Below are 14,957 nucleotides of genomic sequence, written 5' to 3'. Positions count from 1 at the left end.
AATAGTTTTGATTTTTAAACTTGTTGATCAAAAATAAGTCTGGTGGTGTAGCATTTTCTTTTCCCAGTTCCCAATTTCTGATTAAATTAATCTTTTAAAGGAAAGAGAGCATTCTGGGTAACTCCTATATGTCATTTAAGGCTTTAGACCTGTATATAGAATAAATACTTTAGCATAGCAAAAGTCATAAAGTTCTAGCTATTTCCTCAGGACAATAAAGTCTATTTTAAACAAGATTGCAAACTGCCAGTGTGGTTGCTTTCTGCATTTGAGGTTTCTCCACTAAACAGAAATGCTTTTCTTTTTTCTTTCCTCACAGGTCTGGATACCCAGCACGAGATGTGTACATTCCCTGCAACTCTCTCTGCCCTGTCATCACAAAGTTAACGGTCCTGCTGAGATGCAAATTAGGTGCACATAATCCAGCTCCCTCTTCCAGCATTATCTGATCTGGCATCTAGTGCAAGACTGAAAGAATAGTTTCATTTTTCTTTTATAAACAAACAAAAAGCATATAGGAAAAGGTCCGTACACCAACGCAGCTTTGAATGAGCATTTGCAGAACAGGATGTTAAGCAAGGCTCCATTCACTGACTCCACATGATCCATTCACAGCAATCGCAAAATAAAAGAAGTTGCTCCATTTTGATGGAGCTTTTCTTCGAAGGTTACACTTTTCTTGCTTTTGAGGTGTCTTTCTGGCTTAAATGTTTCCACACTTAGATATCCTATGGCAAAAGACTTGCATACTTACTTTAAACTCTTCTTCTAGCCCTATTTTGACAAGGTTTGGCGCTGCGTTCTGTGATGTTTGTAGATGTTTTTCTAAGGATGACACATCTAGTTCCGTGTCACCGTAGAGGTAGTATTCAAGTAAGGCTTGATAAATGAAGGAGTATTGCATCTGGAATGAACACAGAGGCAGATAAGCATACTGCAAAACAAGGAAGTGAAACTACCGATTCTGGCACTTTCATCCACCTAATCTGGTCTACAAGCTACTAATTATCAAAATATACTTTAAGCTAAACCAGAGTTTTCCTGTCACATCGGTCACATTCTCTAAAATTCCTTTTTACGTGCATGGGGAAACCTGGATGTGATACTGAAAGATAACATGCCTTATGGTGGTCTTCACAGCCCTAACACGCCTTTATCTTCTTCCCCAGCCCCACCCTCCTACTGGGCTTTGTTCATTTTCCAATTATCTAGCTATGCAACAGGACAGGACGTACTGGGAATGCACATCAGAGGGGAAATACGGAAGCATATTCTTCTTTTGACCTCTGAAAGTTGTAATTTCAACTGATTAAGGTCCACTTACATCAGTCTGAACCATCTGCGGACGCTGATTACGGATTCTTGAAACAAACTCAAAAACATCAACTTTCTGCTCCGTGTGCATCATGTCTATGATGGCATCTATAACGATAAACGTGCCTGTGCGACCCACGCCAGCGCTTGAAAAGGAAACAAAACCAAACAAAAACCTCTCTGGAATTACCAAGTCTGCAGGAATTGCTACAGCAATGACACAGGGAGAGCTTACACTGTTTATAGTAGATGGAAATATCACTGTGAAAAATAAAATTTGATTTGTTTTAATGACAGTAAAAAACCCAAGGTGTGTAAGTTTTTAGCATAAAAAGTCACCTCTTAACAGCTTGGAAATTACAACATCAGAATTCTATTAGAAAAGAACTTTGGAAAAAAATGCTGCCTAACCAGCTAGAATAATTCAGTCCGAGATGAAATTTTAAATATTTTTTCTTATCTTTTCATTCTTTTCTGCTTGGTTGCTGTTGCATGCTGCTTAGATACTAGTTACTTGGTCTTGCTACAAGTTCTACGCTTCCCAACACGGCTACCCCGAATTATTATTTTTTTTAACACCCTTGAGCACCACGAGAGGGAGCACGACCATTATAAATGACATTACTCCAGCACGTTCAGCCCTTCCTGTCAGAGGAAAAGGGCATGGCATCCTGTGCTAGGCATTCATCGCTCTCCTCTAACCTTCTCTTAGCTTACTTTGTACAGCAACCGCTGTCATATCCACAAACACCTTCTGGAACACGACAAAAACGCCCTCCGTCCTAGCATGCTCAAAGATACAGATCAACTTCCAGCAAGGAAACGTTAGGTTTTTAAATAACACCAGAAAAAAGAAAATTTGCCTGCCTAATATGACTTAGTTCATACCCACATGCACATACTTCCAACAGCAAATGCCACGTGAAACCAAAGCCCCGAAGCCCTCCTGTTCCACCAGTCCAGAGGGACGATGGAGACTAGTGGAACCATGGCGTACCACGGACCTCCACCAAAATTTCATGGAACTTCTTCATGGTGAACAAGCCCACTATAACCTTCTGCCTCCAAATTCCTTTGCGTTTAAAATCAAACTCTCGCTTCCTTTCGGTCTCGTTTGACCTCTGCCACCACAGACGAGTCCACCTCGAGTCCCCCTGTCTTGACTTGCTGCTTCCAGAGATTTTCCTCTTCCTGCGTGCCCTGGAAACCACCTCTGAGCATAGGTCGCTTATCGCCAGTTCACACTTGTCCTTCATAGCTCAGTCCTGTGAGCTTTTACCCACTGAAACCCACGCTCAGCTTCGTCAGTTCCCTTCCCATTACAGATCTGATCCCTTTTGCACATCCTTGTTGCTGCCCCATGCCCCTGCCCCAAGGTTACCTGGCTTCCGATCAGCACTTAATTCAATCCTTGATGTTCCTGCTACAGTTGGTAATTTCACCAGCCTTGACATTTGCCTTGGAAGTTCCCTGACTTTATCCATCCTTAACCTACTCAAAAGTATCCCTTACTCAGCTATTCCTCAATGTAGCAATATGCTCACTGAAAAATTAGATTTCTGAAAACTTCTGGAAAAAAAAAAGAATTGGCAGAAAATCCTGCTCCCCACCCCCTGCCCTTTTATCTGCTCTTCTTTACTTCCAAATACTAAATTAGTGTTTCATCAACTTCCAAAAGATTCCGATCGAGCAGCTTTTGTCAGAATGACTGGGTGATACTCTCATAAAAGCTCACTAAAAATGGATGGTTACTCACTATCAATGAGTTTCCCTTTCCTTTTTTCAACAATTCAATAGTGTCATATCCTGAACCGTAACGGAAATTAAGTGTCACCTCTCTCGTTCTTGATTTCTGATGCAGGCTGAAGTATGGCACTAGCCCCTAGCACTGACACATAACAGTGCCACTGTGTCCCTTTGGACCATGATATTTAAACCTCTGCAGATTTTTATTAAGATATTTTCTGTTTTCCCTTATTTTGTCTCTACTTTTGCTCATTAAACTAAGTACAGCATCTCTTGGTAGTGCAAAATAAAGCTGAAGCCCAGTACGAGTCTCCACCGAACATCATGACAAAAGGCTATAAAAATATTGTGGGTTTCTCAAAGGTAAGACTATGTGAGACTACTGAAATCTTCTTTTTTAATTTAATGCTTTTCTTTAAGTCTCTTATATATGCCACCTGGGAGAGAAGATGAATCCTAGCAAGGCAAGATCTGGATGGAAATGAAGAAACAAAAAGGCTGGCTTGGTTGGGACAAACACGCTCTTTTTTGACAGTAAACACTTCAAGGACTCTCAGAGAGTGTTTCTAGACATCTGACACAAGCAAGAGAAAAAGAAACACGTACAGCAATCTACAACCATTTCCTTAAAAACAAGATCCAGAAAGACAAAGCTGCTATTCTTTCCTTTTTATTCTAACCTCACTACGATAATTGCTCCTGAAAAGACACTTCTCACTCAGTTGTGAGCTTACAGTTGCTATAGAGACTGCAATTATTCTCTGAAAACTGATTTGGAGTTTGTTTGTGGTTTCATTAACATAAGATTTCAAACAGTTTAGCACAAGCCTTTAATAGAAGGACGTTCATGTGTGTGTGACCGAATGAGTGGGAATATGTTCTGTATTGGTATGTAGCACATTTTTGAAACTGCAGCATTTCAGTCTCTTAAATGCAAGTCTTTATTCAAAACTTTCTAGGCACTTAATGGATAATTTACATAGCAAACTGCAATTTTATTGTGGGAGAAGTGGGGGATGAATTCTCAGAGGAGCATTTAGTGGCAGAGGTCACATATTTGTATTACGAGTCTGTTTTTCTGACAAAGAACGTATTTATACCAAACACTGGACATCACTCAGATAAAAAAAGAATAACCCAAACCAACAACTTCTGTTTCAAGTATTAAAGTGACAGCAAAGACAGATCTTTTGAAGTTACTTTTACCCTGGGCTCTCAAAAGACTCAGCATATTATTGCCCTTTACATAGATAATTACAAATATGTAAGTAAATATATATACACACAAACTTTGCAGCCTATGAACAGAAGATTAAAATTTAGCTTTAATATTATACACGTAACTCCAGGCCAAGCTAAGAGAATGGCTTGACGAGCACATACATACCTACAGTGAACCACAATTGGTCCAGCATGGGCGGGATTCAATGTTTTGACTTTCTTCAGGAATTTCAGCATCCCAATAGGTGTGAAAGGCACCCCAAAATCAGGCCAGCTGGTAAAGTGAAGCTGTGTAACAAGCCTCGGAGCTTTACAGCCGTCATGAAGCTGCAGGGAACACACAGACTCAGAGTTTGACATTTCATTTTTCATTCAAAGATTTCTAAATAAACTGCTGTGGTTATTTCTGCCTTTAATTCCTGCAACATTTGGAGCCTAACACAAGGATTGGAAATTTACAGTATATGTAAAATACAAGCACTGAGCAAAGCTACCATGCATTCTTAAAATGCATCTTTGCAGTGAAAACTGGAATAATCCCAGGATAGGATTGCAAAGAGTAAGACTCACAATTTATGTTAATAATGGATCAAATCTTAAGTCCTTTTTATAACAGAATCATAGAATGGCCTGGGCTGGAAGGGACCTTAAAGACCACCTAGTTCCAACCCCCTGCCACAAGCAGGGACACCTTCCACTAGACCAGGTTGATCAAAGACCCATCCAACCTGGCCTATTTCATTTATAAAATCCTCAAAACGCTTCTTTTAGCAGCCTCAGGTGAAAACTCACAACAGCCAGTCTAAACGTTCAGGACCTGCATTGCTATGAGAAGCCAAATGCCAGCTCTTCCCATATCACGTATGAAAATTGAAAGAAGGGCTGTGCCTCTAATGGCCAACGACCGACAGGTTCATGATCGGACCTACTCTTCAAGCATAAACGAGAAGATGTTACCGAAGCAACAACAGCAGAGCTCAGCATCGTTTCACCTGCATTCACTACACACAGCCTATCTCTCAGGTTAGAAAGCGTGTCTGTCTCCCAAGCTTCCAGTCTGTTAGCCAGGGTCAAGGCCTGGAGAAAGCCAATTGGTTTTGTAAGATGCCTTGCCTCCATCAAGGGATAAACCAAGCCTGAGAAATGCATTCTGCCAAGATCAACAAGGGAAAGGCAGCCAGGTCCATTCATAAAGTTTCCAGCCCTTTGGCTCATCCAGCACGTATGTCTCTGCACCATTCCTTCTTTCCCATTCTGCTTTCTGAGCAGTTTCTCTGAGCATTTTTGTCAGTGATGATTAGTCGCTCCAAAGCGATCTCCATGCTGAATCTGCAGAGTTCGCTTTACAGTTCAATACTTGTAATTAATGCGGAATGAATCCACCCCTATTTTGAAGGCTTCCAAGCTGTCTGTGTAGTTCTACGCAGCTAGACGTGGTTCATCACCTCTCACCAGCCCATATTGTCTTCAATCTTCAATCTAAATTAGATGACCAATCTAAATTACCAACAGAGCAGCCCTCCATTCAGAGGGTGAGATCTCCAGCAGTTTGCTCCCATACAAGGCTACACACTGTAGACAAGAGCAAAGTCATCCCCACCAGCTCCCTTGTGATCTAAAGCTTTAACTCATGCCAGCGACCAAGGACACACCAGAAATCAAGCTGTAACACTGGCTGACATTGGCCAACCAGATGCCCAAACACATCCAAATCCACTCACTTATTTATCAAACAGAAATCAAGCTGTAATACTAGCTGATGTTGGCCGACTAATATCCAGAGATTACTCCAAATACCCAAACATATCCGAATCCACTCATTTATTTATCAAAACAACTTGTGCCAAAAAAGGTCAAGACACTGCTCCTGTGCTCCCTCACTGACAGTCACAGGGCATGACGTTCTGTGGCCCTGGGCTACAGGCAAGAAGAAACTGAGCAGAACCTCTAGCAATCCCTTACACCACCGCTGATGCTATGCCTGCTGACCCGCAGAGCTTGCCTCTGCGTAGGCGAGCTGCTGCACCTTTCTCCATTTGCAAATATGTTTAACTAATTTCCTGACTTTTTTATGCAAATATTCGATGTTGTAACAATTTGCTTTAAAAACTGACATGAAGACCCAGCTAGAGCATTATTGTTACTTACCGACTGAACGCAAAACTTGCGGATGGTGTAGTCCACCAGAACTATGCAATCCTCCACGGACACGCGGATATTTCCGTAAGTCCAGCACCCTTGGTCAGGCCAATACTGATAACATTTTTCCTGTACAAAGGTACGGTGAGTTTTATAAAACAAGCCTGCTTTCATTGTTGGTCACCCATCAAATAACCATGTTATTTGAAAACAGTGTATGTTATGCATAAGAGCATGCAGAGTTTCTCATCTGGCACAATACAGCTTTGACACTTTGTTAGCACTATCAATGCTTAAATTTATGCAGGGAGGGTGAGAACAGCTTTGAAGTTGTTTTTTAACCTAGCCAGACCTAAACAGCTTTTGGGTTGCTTTGGTGTTTTTGTTAGGTGGTGCCTAATTGTGGGAACCGTGACGTCTTGACTCTATGTTTAAGTGTAGTCAGTGAGAAGTGCGAGGCAGTTCTCATTTGGAGTCATCAGCAACATCCAGATGTAGCCGTTCTGGCCTCTCATATTGGGAATGGGCTCTTCTTATGGACAGCCTTTGCTGTTTGAGCTTCACCAAGCAATAGTATAACTGCAGCAGAATAAAGCAGAAGCACCACCGCAAACAGGAAGACAAGGAATGCCCATCCTCCTAACTGTGGTGAGCTGACAGTGCCCGAATTACATTGTCGTTATTGTAAAAAAGGCACAAAACAGGTACGAAGGCCAGCTGTCACACAGCGATACGGCACATCGTGTCTCACGAGTGCACCCTCATCTCCTTCCAGATAATACTGCTGCTTATCCCCGTATTTCCCCATTCGCAGGAGAGGTTGCCCTTGGAGGGTAAGACAAGCCCAGCTCGCCAGCACTCCCTCTCCTTGCTCCCACAATCACCACGGAAACACAGGTTGGTTTTTTTCTCAGGCATAAATCTGTGAGGACTTTATACATATTTCAAACAAGAATGTAGCATGCCTAGTGTGACAAACTGTCCCCCAGGGGAAACGAAAATAATTTAAAAGTATCTTTTATGTTTCTGATGGTACATTTCCTTAATGTTTTAACTTGGCTTCTCAAGTCTGCGAAGCAGGAATGAAGCTTAATGTTTCACGTTTGTAATGTGCATCTCAGCATGCAGCCAGTACGTGTAGAAAGTCTCGCACGATGGGAGGAGCGAGACATATGAGGAGGAATGGGGGGGCAGGAAGGAACAGCATCACTCTCACAAAGCAGCAGCTTTGGTTTTCTAATTGTTTTGTGCATGTGCCAGAAAGAATTTTGAAACCTAATACTCAGAGAAATGAATACAGTTTTTATCTTCATTTGTAACCAAACCCACCCATAAGCACAGCCTTAGAGTGTGATAAAAACACAGGCACAAGAATTTGCCTTTGGCTATGGAGGACAAAATCAGCTATCAGAATTTTTTCACTCAAGATCGGCTTACAGAAATTTGTATTTTGGAAGTGAAACCTCTACATTTATGAGTAGAAACTCAGATGTGCTAACAGGGACTGGAGAAGGAAGTGGTCAGAAACGTGACTGGCCAGACACAGCAGTCAGGACTGCTTTTGGAGCACGCTCTCCTCGAGACATCCCAAAGCAAACTGAAAGCTCTTTACCTCTTTTCTTTCTTTCAGGTTGGTTAACATGACGATAACAGCCGACTTCTGCTCCCATATCATCCTCCAGAAATCATTAACTGTTTCTTGCTTTGGTCCTGCAGGCAGAACACAGCTCTGCTCAAGAGGGGTGATGGAGACCAGCGAATCACAGTGTCAACAAACAGCCCCTGGCACTGGGTGCCCATGCAGACCTCTGTTTACTACAGAGTGCTCAGGTTTTGAATATAACACAGGTTTCTTTAAAAACAAAACAAAACAACGAAAAAAAAAAATAAAACCAAAAAACCAAACAACACAAAAAAACCCAAAAACAAAATCCCAAACCACTTTCTTACACAGCCATACGTGCTCAAATCTACATTTCTTGCAGATATCGCCTCTCTTGAAATATTATTAACACTCTTTTAAGTGGACTGAGGCAGGAGCATCATTTAGGATTTCTACGTTGCAGCTCTCCCTGACACCAAGGTCCAGCATTACCTGTGACCACAATGAACCACTGCCTGAGAGCTCCTTGTCATGCTGGACAGGGCAGGAGTGTTTTTGAAGGGCAGGGGCAGCTATTGCTTTGTGCCTGGGACTGTGGTGACAAAGCTCCCCAAATCTGTGACTCAATACAGCACAAGAATTGATGTGAAAATGCAAATTTCTGTATCAGGATTGTTCAGAGAGAATGTATTATCAGGAGACATCAATTTGCAAGAGAAGCAAGGCGAGGGTGGAGGGAGTAAGGCGAGCCCTCTGCACTCCGAGCAGCATCTGCAGCTCTAAAGGCAGTGGGTTATACCTCATGCTCAGTTTAATTTCATTTCAACTGTAGCCTCTAAATCACACCTCACATTTGGCCACCATATGCAGCTGAAAAGAACCTTTAAACCAGGTCTAAAATTAAATATGTTCAGCCAAAAGATGTACAGACTGAAGAAATGAAAATAAATTACCTTGTGCTGCTATAAATTTATTCTTCTCTTTATAACCCTATGGAAATAAATATCATAGCAGTTAAAAGATGAAATGCCAACATATGCTAGCAGAAAAATACTTATTTAATTCACAGACAAAGTTTGCAGTTTGGCCAACAGCGGACAACTGACACCTTACATCTATATACGATGCATTAATGTAGTCTGAAGGTGGGACTCCATCGATTTGGGTCAAAATCACTCTGGAATGATCATCTAGAAGAAAACATATTGCAAACACATTTGCATGTTAATCAATCTGCAAAAGGAAGCAGGAGGCCAAGCTAAGCACACACTTCCCAAAACAGCTCTCTCCCATATTGTCCCTAGTTCTCACCAAGAAACTTTCTCCACAAACGTCTTGCTTTGCTCCCAACACCTGGAGGCCACCAGGACTGTAGCTCTACACTATGGAAGCCCAAACTTCTCCATATTTGCTTGCCCCAAACTAACCTGAGATCCTAAAATATCCCACTTGACAGTGTAATTCTCTACCCCACGAGAACTAAGGCTTCATAACGCTGCACCTGAAAAGCACTGCATGAAAACCTACCAGGAGAAGATCAATACTAGAGATATGCCACAAACCAGACAGGTTTCATACATACAACGTATAAAGAACATTTGGACCAAAGTAATTTTATTACTCGAGTATTTTCAGCAAATGAACACTGCTACAAGCCTGCTCAGTACCAGAGTTAACTGTCTGATTGAAAAGAAAAGGTAATGTCTTACATGGCAGGATGTTAGGGTATCTGTTTTTCTCCCTGTTTTCTTCCTTATTTGCCATTTCAAATGTTCCCTGCACATATCCAGGTGTTAACGACTGGGGGAAAAAAAAAAAAAAAAAGGATAGAAAAGTCAATGTGTTAGAAACCCCCTGACTCTTGACTGTACATGACTTAGAGAAAATCTGCATTTATACATGTTGCCTTGGACCTAACAGAATTAAACATATTTTACTCTTATTGGGAAAAAAAAAACAACAAAAAACCAAAAAAAGCCAAAAAAAACCCCTTTCATTACTCTGTAACAGGAAACTACGTCCTGCCAGATTTCACTACAGAAAATGAGTTCAGCAGTTTTGGAAAAATAAGTAATTTTTCCATCAGAGATCTCAGTTATTTAGAAAATTGTTACACTCTGAGCTGCTGCTTTAAGCTGCCATCTGCCGTGGTGATTCAGAGCGCCGTGACCCAGTCGCGTGGATGCGCCGCTCCGTCGAGCTTGGCTCCAACAGCCACTTTTAGCAATAACAGTTGGTTAAATAATATAAATAGGGTTTGATTGTTAATAGCTGTCTGCTAAGAACATTAAATATCAAACATCTTGCTGAGACCCACAGGTGAGGGCTCAACTCTGGCAGAAAGGGAAGAAGAAAAAAATAAATGGCAATTCTTTCGTGTTGAAAGTCGCTGTATGAGCACAAGTCATATTCTGCAAGTAATCAGCAAGATCTAAGACTGCGGATAAATTTAGTCAGGCTTAAAAAAAAACCCCAGCCTTGCAGAGCAATCAAATGAAAGGAAGAAACGGAGAGGAAGAGGGTGAAGATGAAAACAAGGAGGTGCCCAAGGTGGAGCCCCTCCACCACCACAGCAGAAGCTGCTGAGATGCCACCACCGGGGCCAAGCCGCCGAGCCCAGGCTGCAGCGGAGCCCAGGGCAAGGGGAGAGTCAGAAAAGGCACCGTTCATCAGAGACATGGCACGAGGCTCCTGCCCTGTGCTTTCACCTGCCCCCTCACTGCAAATGGTGTAATGAAACTCTGTTCTTGTTTACGTTTCTTGCATTGAACTCCTAAAAAACCCCGTGTTGGCACGTTGGATCCCACCAAGGTAAAATCCCAGCAGTTTGGGAACGCGCAGCCACCTTCTCCCACCCTTCTTCTACCTCCCACTGCCCAGTCTGAATCACGTAGGGGAAAAAAAAAAAAAAAGGGTAAAGTGACTGTACAGCTTAAAGCAGCTATCCCTGCTTGCCTGGCGGAGAGCAGCACTTGGGTTTCCCCCTCAAAAGCAACAGTCTGTGTTGTCAGGGTGATACAGGATAAAAGCGGCAGTTTGGGGAAGACTTCTCCACCACCACAGAGGAAACAGCAACGTGCGCTTGTGGGTTTGGTTGTTTGGGGTTTTTTGCTTTTTCTTTTTTTTATATCGCTTAAACTTGTCAATGTAAGTAAAAGAACAGAAAGTGAAGCTTAAAAAAAGGGTTGAAAACCAAAGCTGCTTTTAGCAACCTGCTTAATTCCTTATTTGAATGAACCCCATGGTTTTCCTAATTAAAATACAATTTATAAAACACAGAAGCTTAATTTCCGTTTTACATTAAAAGAAATAATTAGCACTTCAAAACACGATTTCTTTGAACTTCAAAAGTCAGGCAACAAATTCCCAATAAAGAGCAACAGAAGTTCAGCATCTTCATTTCAAAAACTCATGAAAAGTAATTATCTCTGGCACACCACTCCCCGTTCCCCGCTCCTTACTGCTGCAAGGCCCCGACCCTCCCTAGGTACCTCCCTGTGTCACACTGCATGGCCCAGAGCGGGACCTGCACCCCAGTGCAAGGCCACAGCCTGTTCCACTGCTCCCACCCATCCTCAGAGCGCAGGATGTGATTCATCGAGGACACGCTTCATCATGTCCTCTCCATCACCCCACGAATCACGAGGAGATAATGAGTCTTGGCGGCGTCGGGTCATCTGCTGCCACCGCTTCACAGGAATCTGCCATCTCATCTGCTCCCGCTTTGCAGGAATCCTAAAATCTCTCTGAAGCTCCGGAGGGGCTCGATCTACGCCAGCATCAGCTCTTTTTCTCCTTTTTTTAAACTGAATGAGCCACAGGGACATCTTAAGTCAAAATTAAAACTTCCAAAGCAAATTCATACAGGAAGGTTTTCAGACATTAATCTGAAAATCAAGGCAATAAGCTACCCATCACAAACTTCAAACATCCAGCTCATCTTGTATTATGGATGATAAATACATGTAAGGGCCTATACAGGCAGGAATACGCAGTTTTCAATTTTTTTCCCTCTTTTTTTTTTTTTTCCTGTGAAGAAAGAACACACTCTTCCTAGTGCCCTATGTTCACAAAGGAATCAAATCATAAAAAATGAAGCAACTGAGAGCAGAGGGAGCCTCTGCTGTCCTCAGCGTATAAGTACAATAAGTGCAACATACTTCTTAAGAGTAATTTAGGCTTTAAGGATAAAAACACAAGTATTGAAGAACACCACTAGGTACATAAATCTAAGAGAACTGTCCTCAAAAATCCTTTCCACTGACTGTGTGTCATCACCTATCAGCACTTGCTTTGTTTTACTTTTCACCAGAAAAAAACCCCATGGGACCAAACTTCTCTGCACATGCCTGGCCAGTGCTGCCTCACCCCACGCACCATTTTTGGCCTCAATCTGTTTCAGATTCACAGCGGAGCCCCTGGATCTGTGTTCCCAGGGATGCCTGGCCCTCTGACATGTTAGATCCAGCTGCGTGAAGCAAACACCACAGCGGGCAGAGACCCCCTGGTCCATCCCCATCAGCCCAGCATCCCCAGCCCAGGGCTGCAGTCAGGGTCCACCGCAGCTCAGCACCTCCCACCCAACAGCTTCTACACAGGGGAAAGCTTTGGACCCTTCCAAAACCTGCAGGACTTGGCAGCTACTGCTTCGAGGGGCAGATGCGGCTCTAACCTCAGCTGGTGGGAGGATGGAGCCGAGTTCAGGGCTTACACATGCTGGGGATGCTTTGGAGGAGAGGTCACCACACAGATGCCTGTGCTGAAGGTTCTGGATTTCTCAGCCCCTTTCCTTCCAGCGCTGCAGTGACAGGCTTCTGTTTGTCCGCTTTCCTGCTTTATGCTCCAGTATCAATCATGAGGATTTCTAACTGCCTTTCACCCTTTCAACCTCAGGCTTGAGCAAAACAGTCACATGTCCACTCAAGCAGCCACAGGAGATACAGTGGGAACAAAAAACCCCAACCAACAAAAACCCACATAAAGCATCAAGCAGACTTCACGTACTGCCACCCCCCATCTCTGCTCAGACTGCTCGTTTGTGGGAACTGGACCCCAGTTTTCAGACTCAGCGCTTATGTGCAGACAGAAACTCACATGCTCACAGCACGGTGCAGAAAATGATCCAAGCAAAGCAGGTTTTAAAAATAAAAATAGATGGCTTGTTTTCGCTTCTAACTGGAGAACAAATTAATCAGGAGAGTCAAAATTCACAAGTGCACATCTTGTCAAATTAGTTTTCACATTCATTTTGTTGACTTTGATAAGTATCTCCACAATGCTCTCTCTCTGATAAGGGCAAGGAAATTATGTGTTTTAAATATATCATCAAACAAATTGCAGATATAAATATGATACCAATTAAGAAGGTAACTTAACAGACTGCGTAATCAATGCGTGCCTAGGCTTTAACAACTCCATATTTGACATTTAAGCTACTGCTCTGTGCAACTTGCTTCTGCTGTGAAGTGAAAAGAAATAATTAAAAGTATGGAAAAGGCCCCCAAACGCAGATGTGTGAGAGCAGACTCATTGCGCCACACTTCTCCATAGAAACTGGCCCTGCAGCAGCTCGCCACAGATCCCAGTGAAGACTCGTGAGTATGACCACATGCGACGGAAGCTTCGGTTTTGGGCAGAAAAGAAGATCTGCTTTCTGACCAAGGCAACACTTTAAAGAAAAACTTTTAAAGTTGAGATACTTCAAAGAAACGTACGTGCTGGGGCACAGGGCGCTGCAAATAGGGAAGCAAAAGGGATGATAATAAAGAGCAAAAGGTCAAATTATGAAAAAAAAAAAAAAAGTCAAACCTCACTAGGGCAATATTAAAGGTCACGCTGTGTCTTCTCCTCTAAGTGCTTCTTCCTATAGAGGCGAAACACTCAAGACTCCCAAAAAAACCCGCCACCACCTTCAAGAAAATCAGTGCTAAGGAGATTTACATTCGATTTTCCTCTCCTCCAGCTTTCAGGCAAAACTAAAGAGCTTCTTTAAATGTTAGCAAGTGTCGCACAGTTTATATATTACCAGTTTGGCATCCCCGTATCATAACAGTCATTCACGTTGCAGATTTTGTCCGGATCAAGGCTTACCAAGTGTGACAAAGCGCGGATGGACAGCACCAGCACACTCACACGAGTGCTCAGGCTCTGAGACACCAGCATCATGCACCACTCTTACAAAAACTGTTCATACTTGCGGGTGTTTTGGTTTGCCCCCCACTTCTCGCCACGCAGCCATTCGCTCCAGCATGAGAGCTTACATTAAACTCCTCCCTGAAGAGCTTCCCTTCGTCTGCTGATCGCATCCGTATTTCCTCTTCAAGATTTTCTACTGGAATAGGGAAATACTTCTTTGGGCCCGAGGGAGACCTACTGAGCAGCATGACCCGTTGCTGTTCTGTCAGGACAAGGAAAGTACGTGTTACAGGCATGTCCAGAGCAACAGGTAACAAGCTATTACCAACTATAAATTAATTTTTGTGCTGGAAGATGCCAAAACATACTTCTCACACAAGACTTCCATCAGTGATAAAGCTGATTTGAATGAAATAAAAACCCCAAACCACAGGCTAAGTAGTTGCTTAAAGAACAACCACTGGTAAAATGAATGATTTCTGTATCGACACCAGATTAAAACGTGGCCAAGTTTTATGTAGAAAAGTAGGTTCCTTCTGCTGACAAAGAGCGGACCAGCCCAGAGCTGCTCTGCCACAGGGCTGGGGCTGCAGGGACAGCTCTTCCCGCCCACCACCAAAGGGATGCTGCCAGATTATTTCACTTGTGAAGGGGCAATAATAAAAAATATCTTTAACTTGACAGTCCACAGAAACTCTGCACCACGATGAGCCGTTGCTCTCAGCTGCCCCAGCCCAGCCCAGCCTGCCATGGCTCTGCAGCAGCACGGTTTGGGACGGGGATTGCTGTGGGCGCTTCC

At 43.0% G+C, this 14,957-nt stretch overlaps 1 protein-coding gene across 6 annotated transcripts in view; it reads right to left on the bottom strand.

Annotated features, from left to right (window-relative positions):
* PTPRE (protein tyrosine phosphatase receptor type E) overlaps positions 1-14,957 on the bottom strand; it is a 109,149-nt gene that overhangs the window by 16,164 nt on the left and 78,028 nt on the right. For all 6 annotated transcript variants that reach the window (XM_055719962.1, XM_055719966.1, XM_055719964.1 and 3 more), the window contains 9 exons: positions 14,284-14,420; positions 9,733-9,823; positions 9,137-9,213; positions 8,977-9,013; positions 8,033-8,130; positions 6,430-6,549; positions 4,448-4,608; positions 1,325-1,460; positions 755-904 (listed from right to left, as the gene is read on the bottom strand). In XM_055719962.1, coding sequence (XP_055575937.1) covers positions 755-904; positions 1,325-1,460; positions 4,448-4,608; positions 6,430-6,549; positions 8,033-8,130; positions 8,977-9,013; positions 9,137-9,213; positions 9,733-9,823; positions 14,284-14,420 — 1,007 coding nt within the window. The remainder of the gene's footprint in view (positions 1-754; positions 905-1,324; positions 1,461-4,447; positions 4,609-6,429; positions 6,550-8,032; positions 8,131-8,976; positions 9,014-9,136; positions 9,214-9,732; positions 9,824-14,283; positions 14,421-14,957) is intronic.

Source organism: Falco cherrug, chromosome 9 (genome assembly GCF_023634085.1).
Source record: "Falco cherrug isolate bFalChe1 chromosome 9, bFalChe1.pri, whole genome shotgun sequence".
In the NCBI taxonomy this organism is placed as follows: domain Eukaryota; kingdom Metazoa; phylum Chordata; class Aves; order Falconiformes; family Falconidae; genus Falco; species Falco cherrug.
This window is presented reverse-complemented; position numbering and strand designations above follow the sequence as displayed.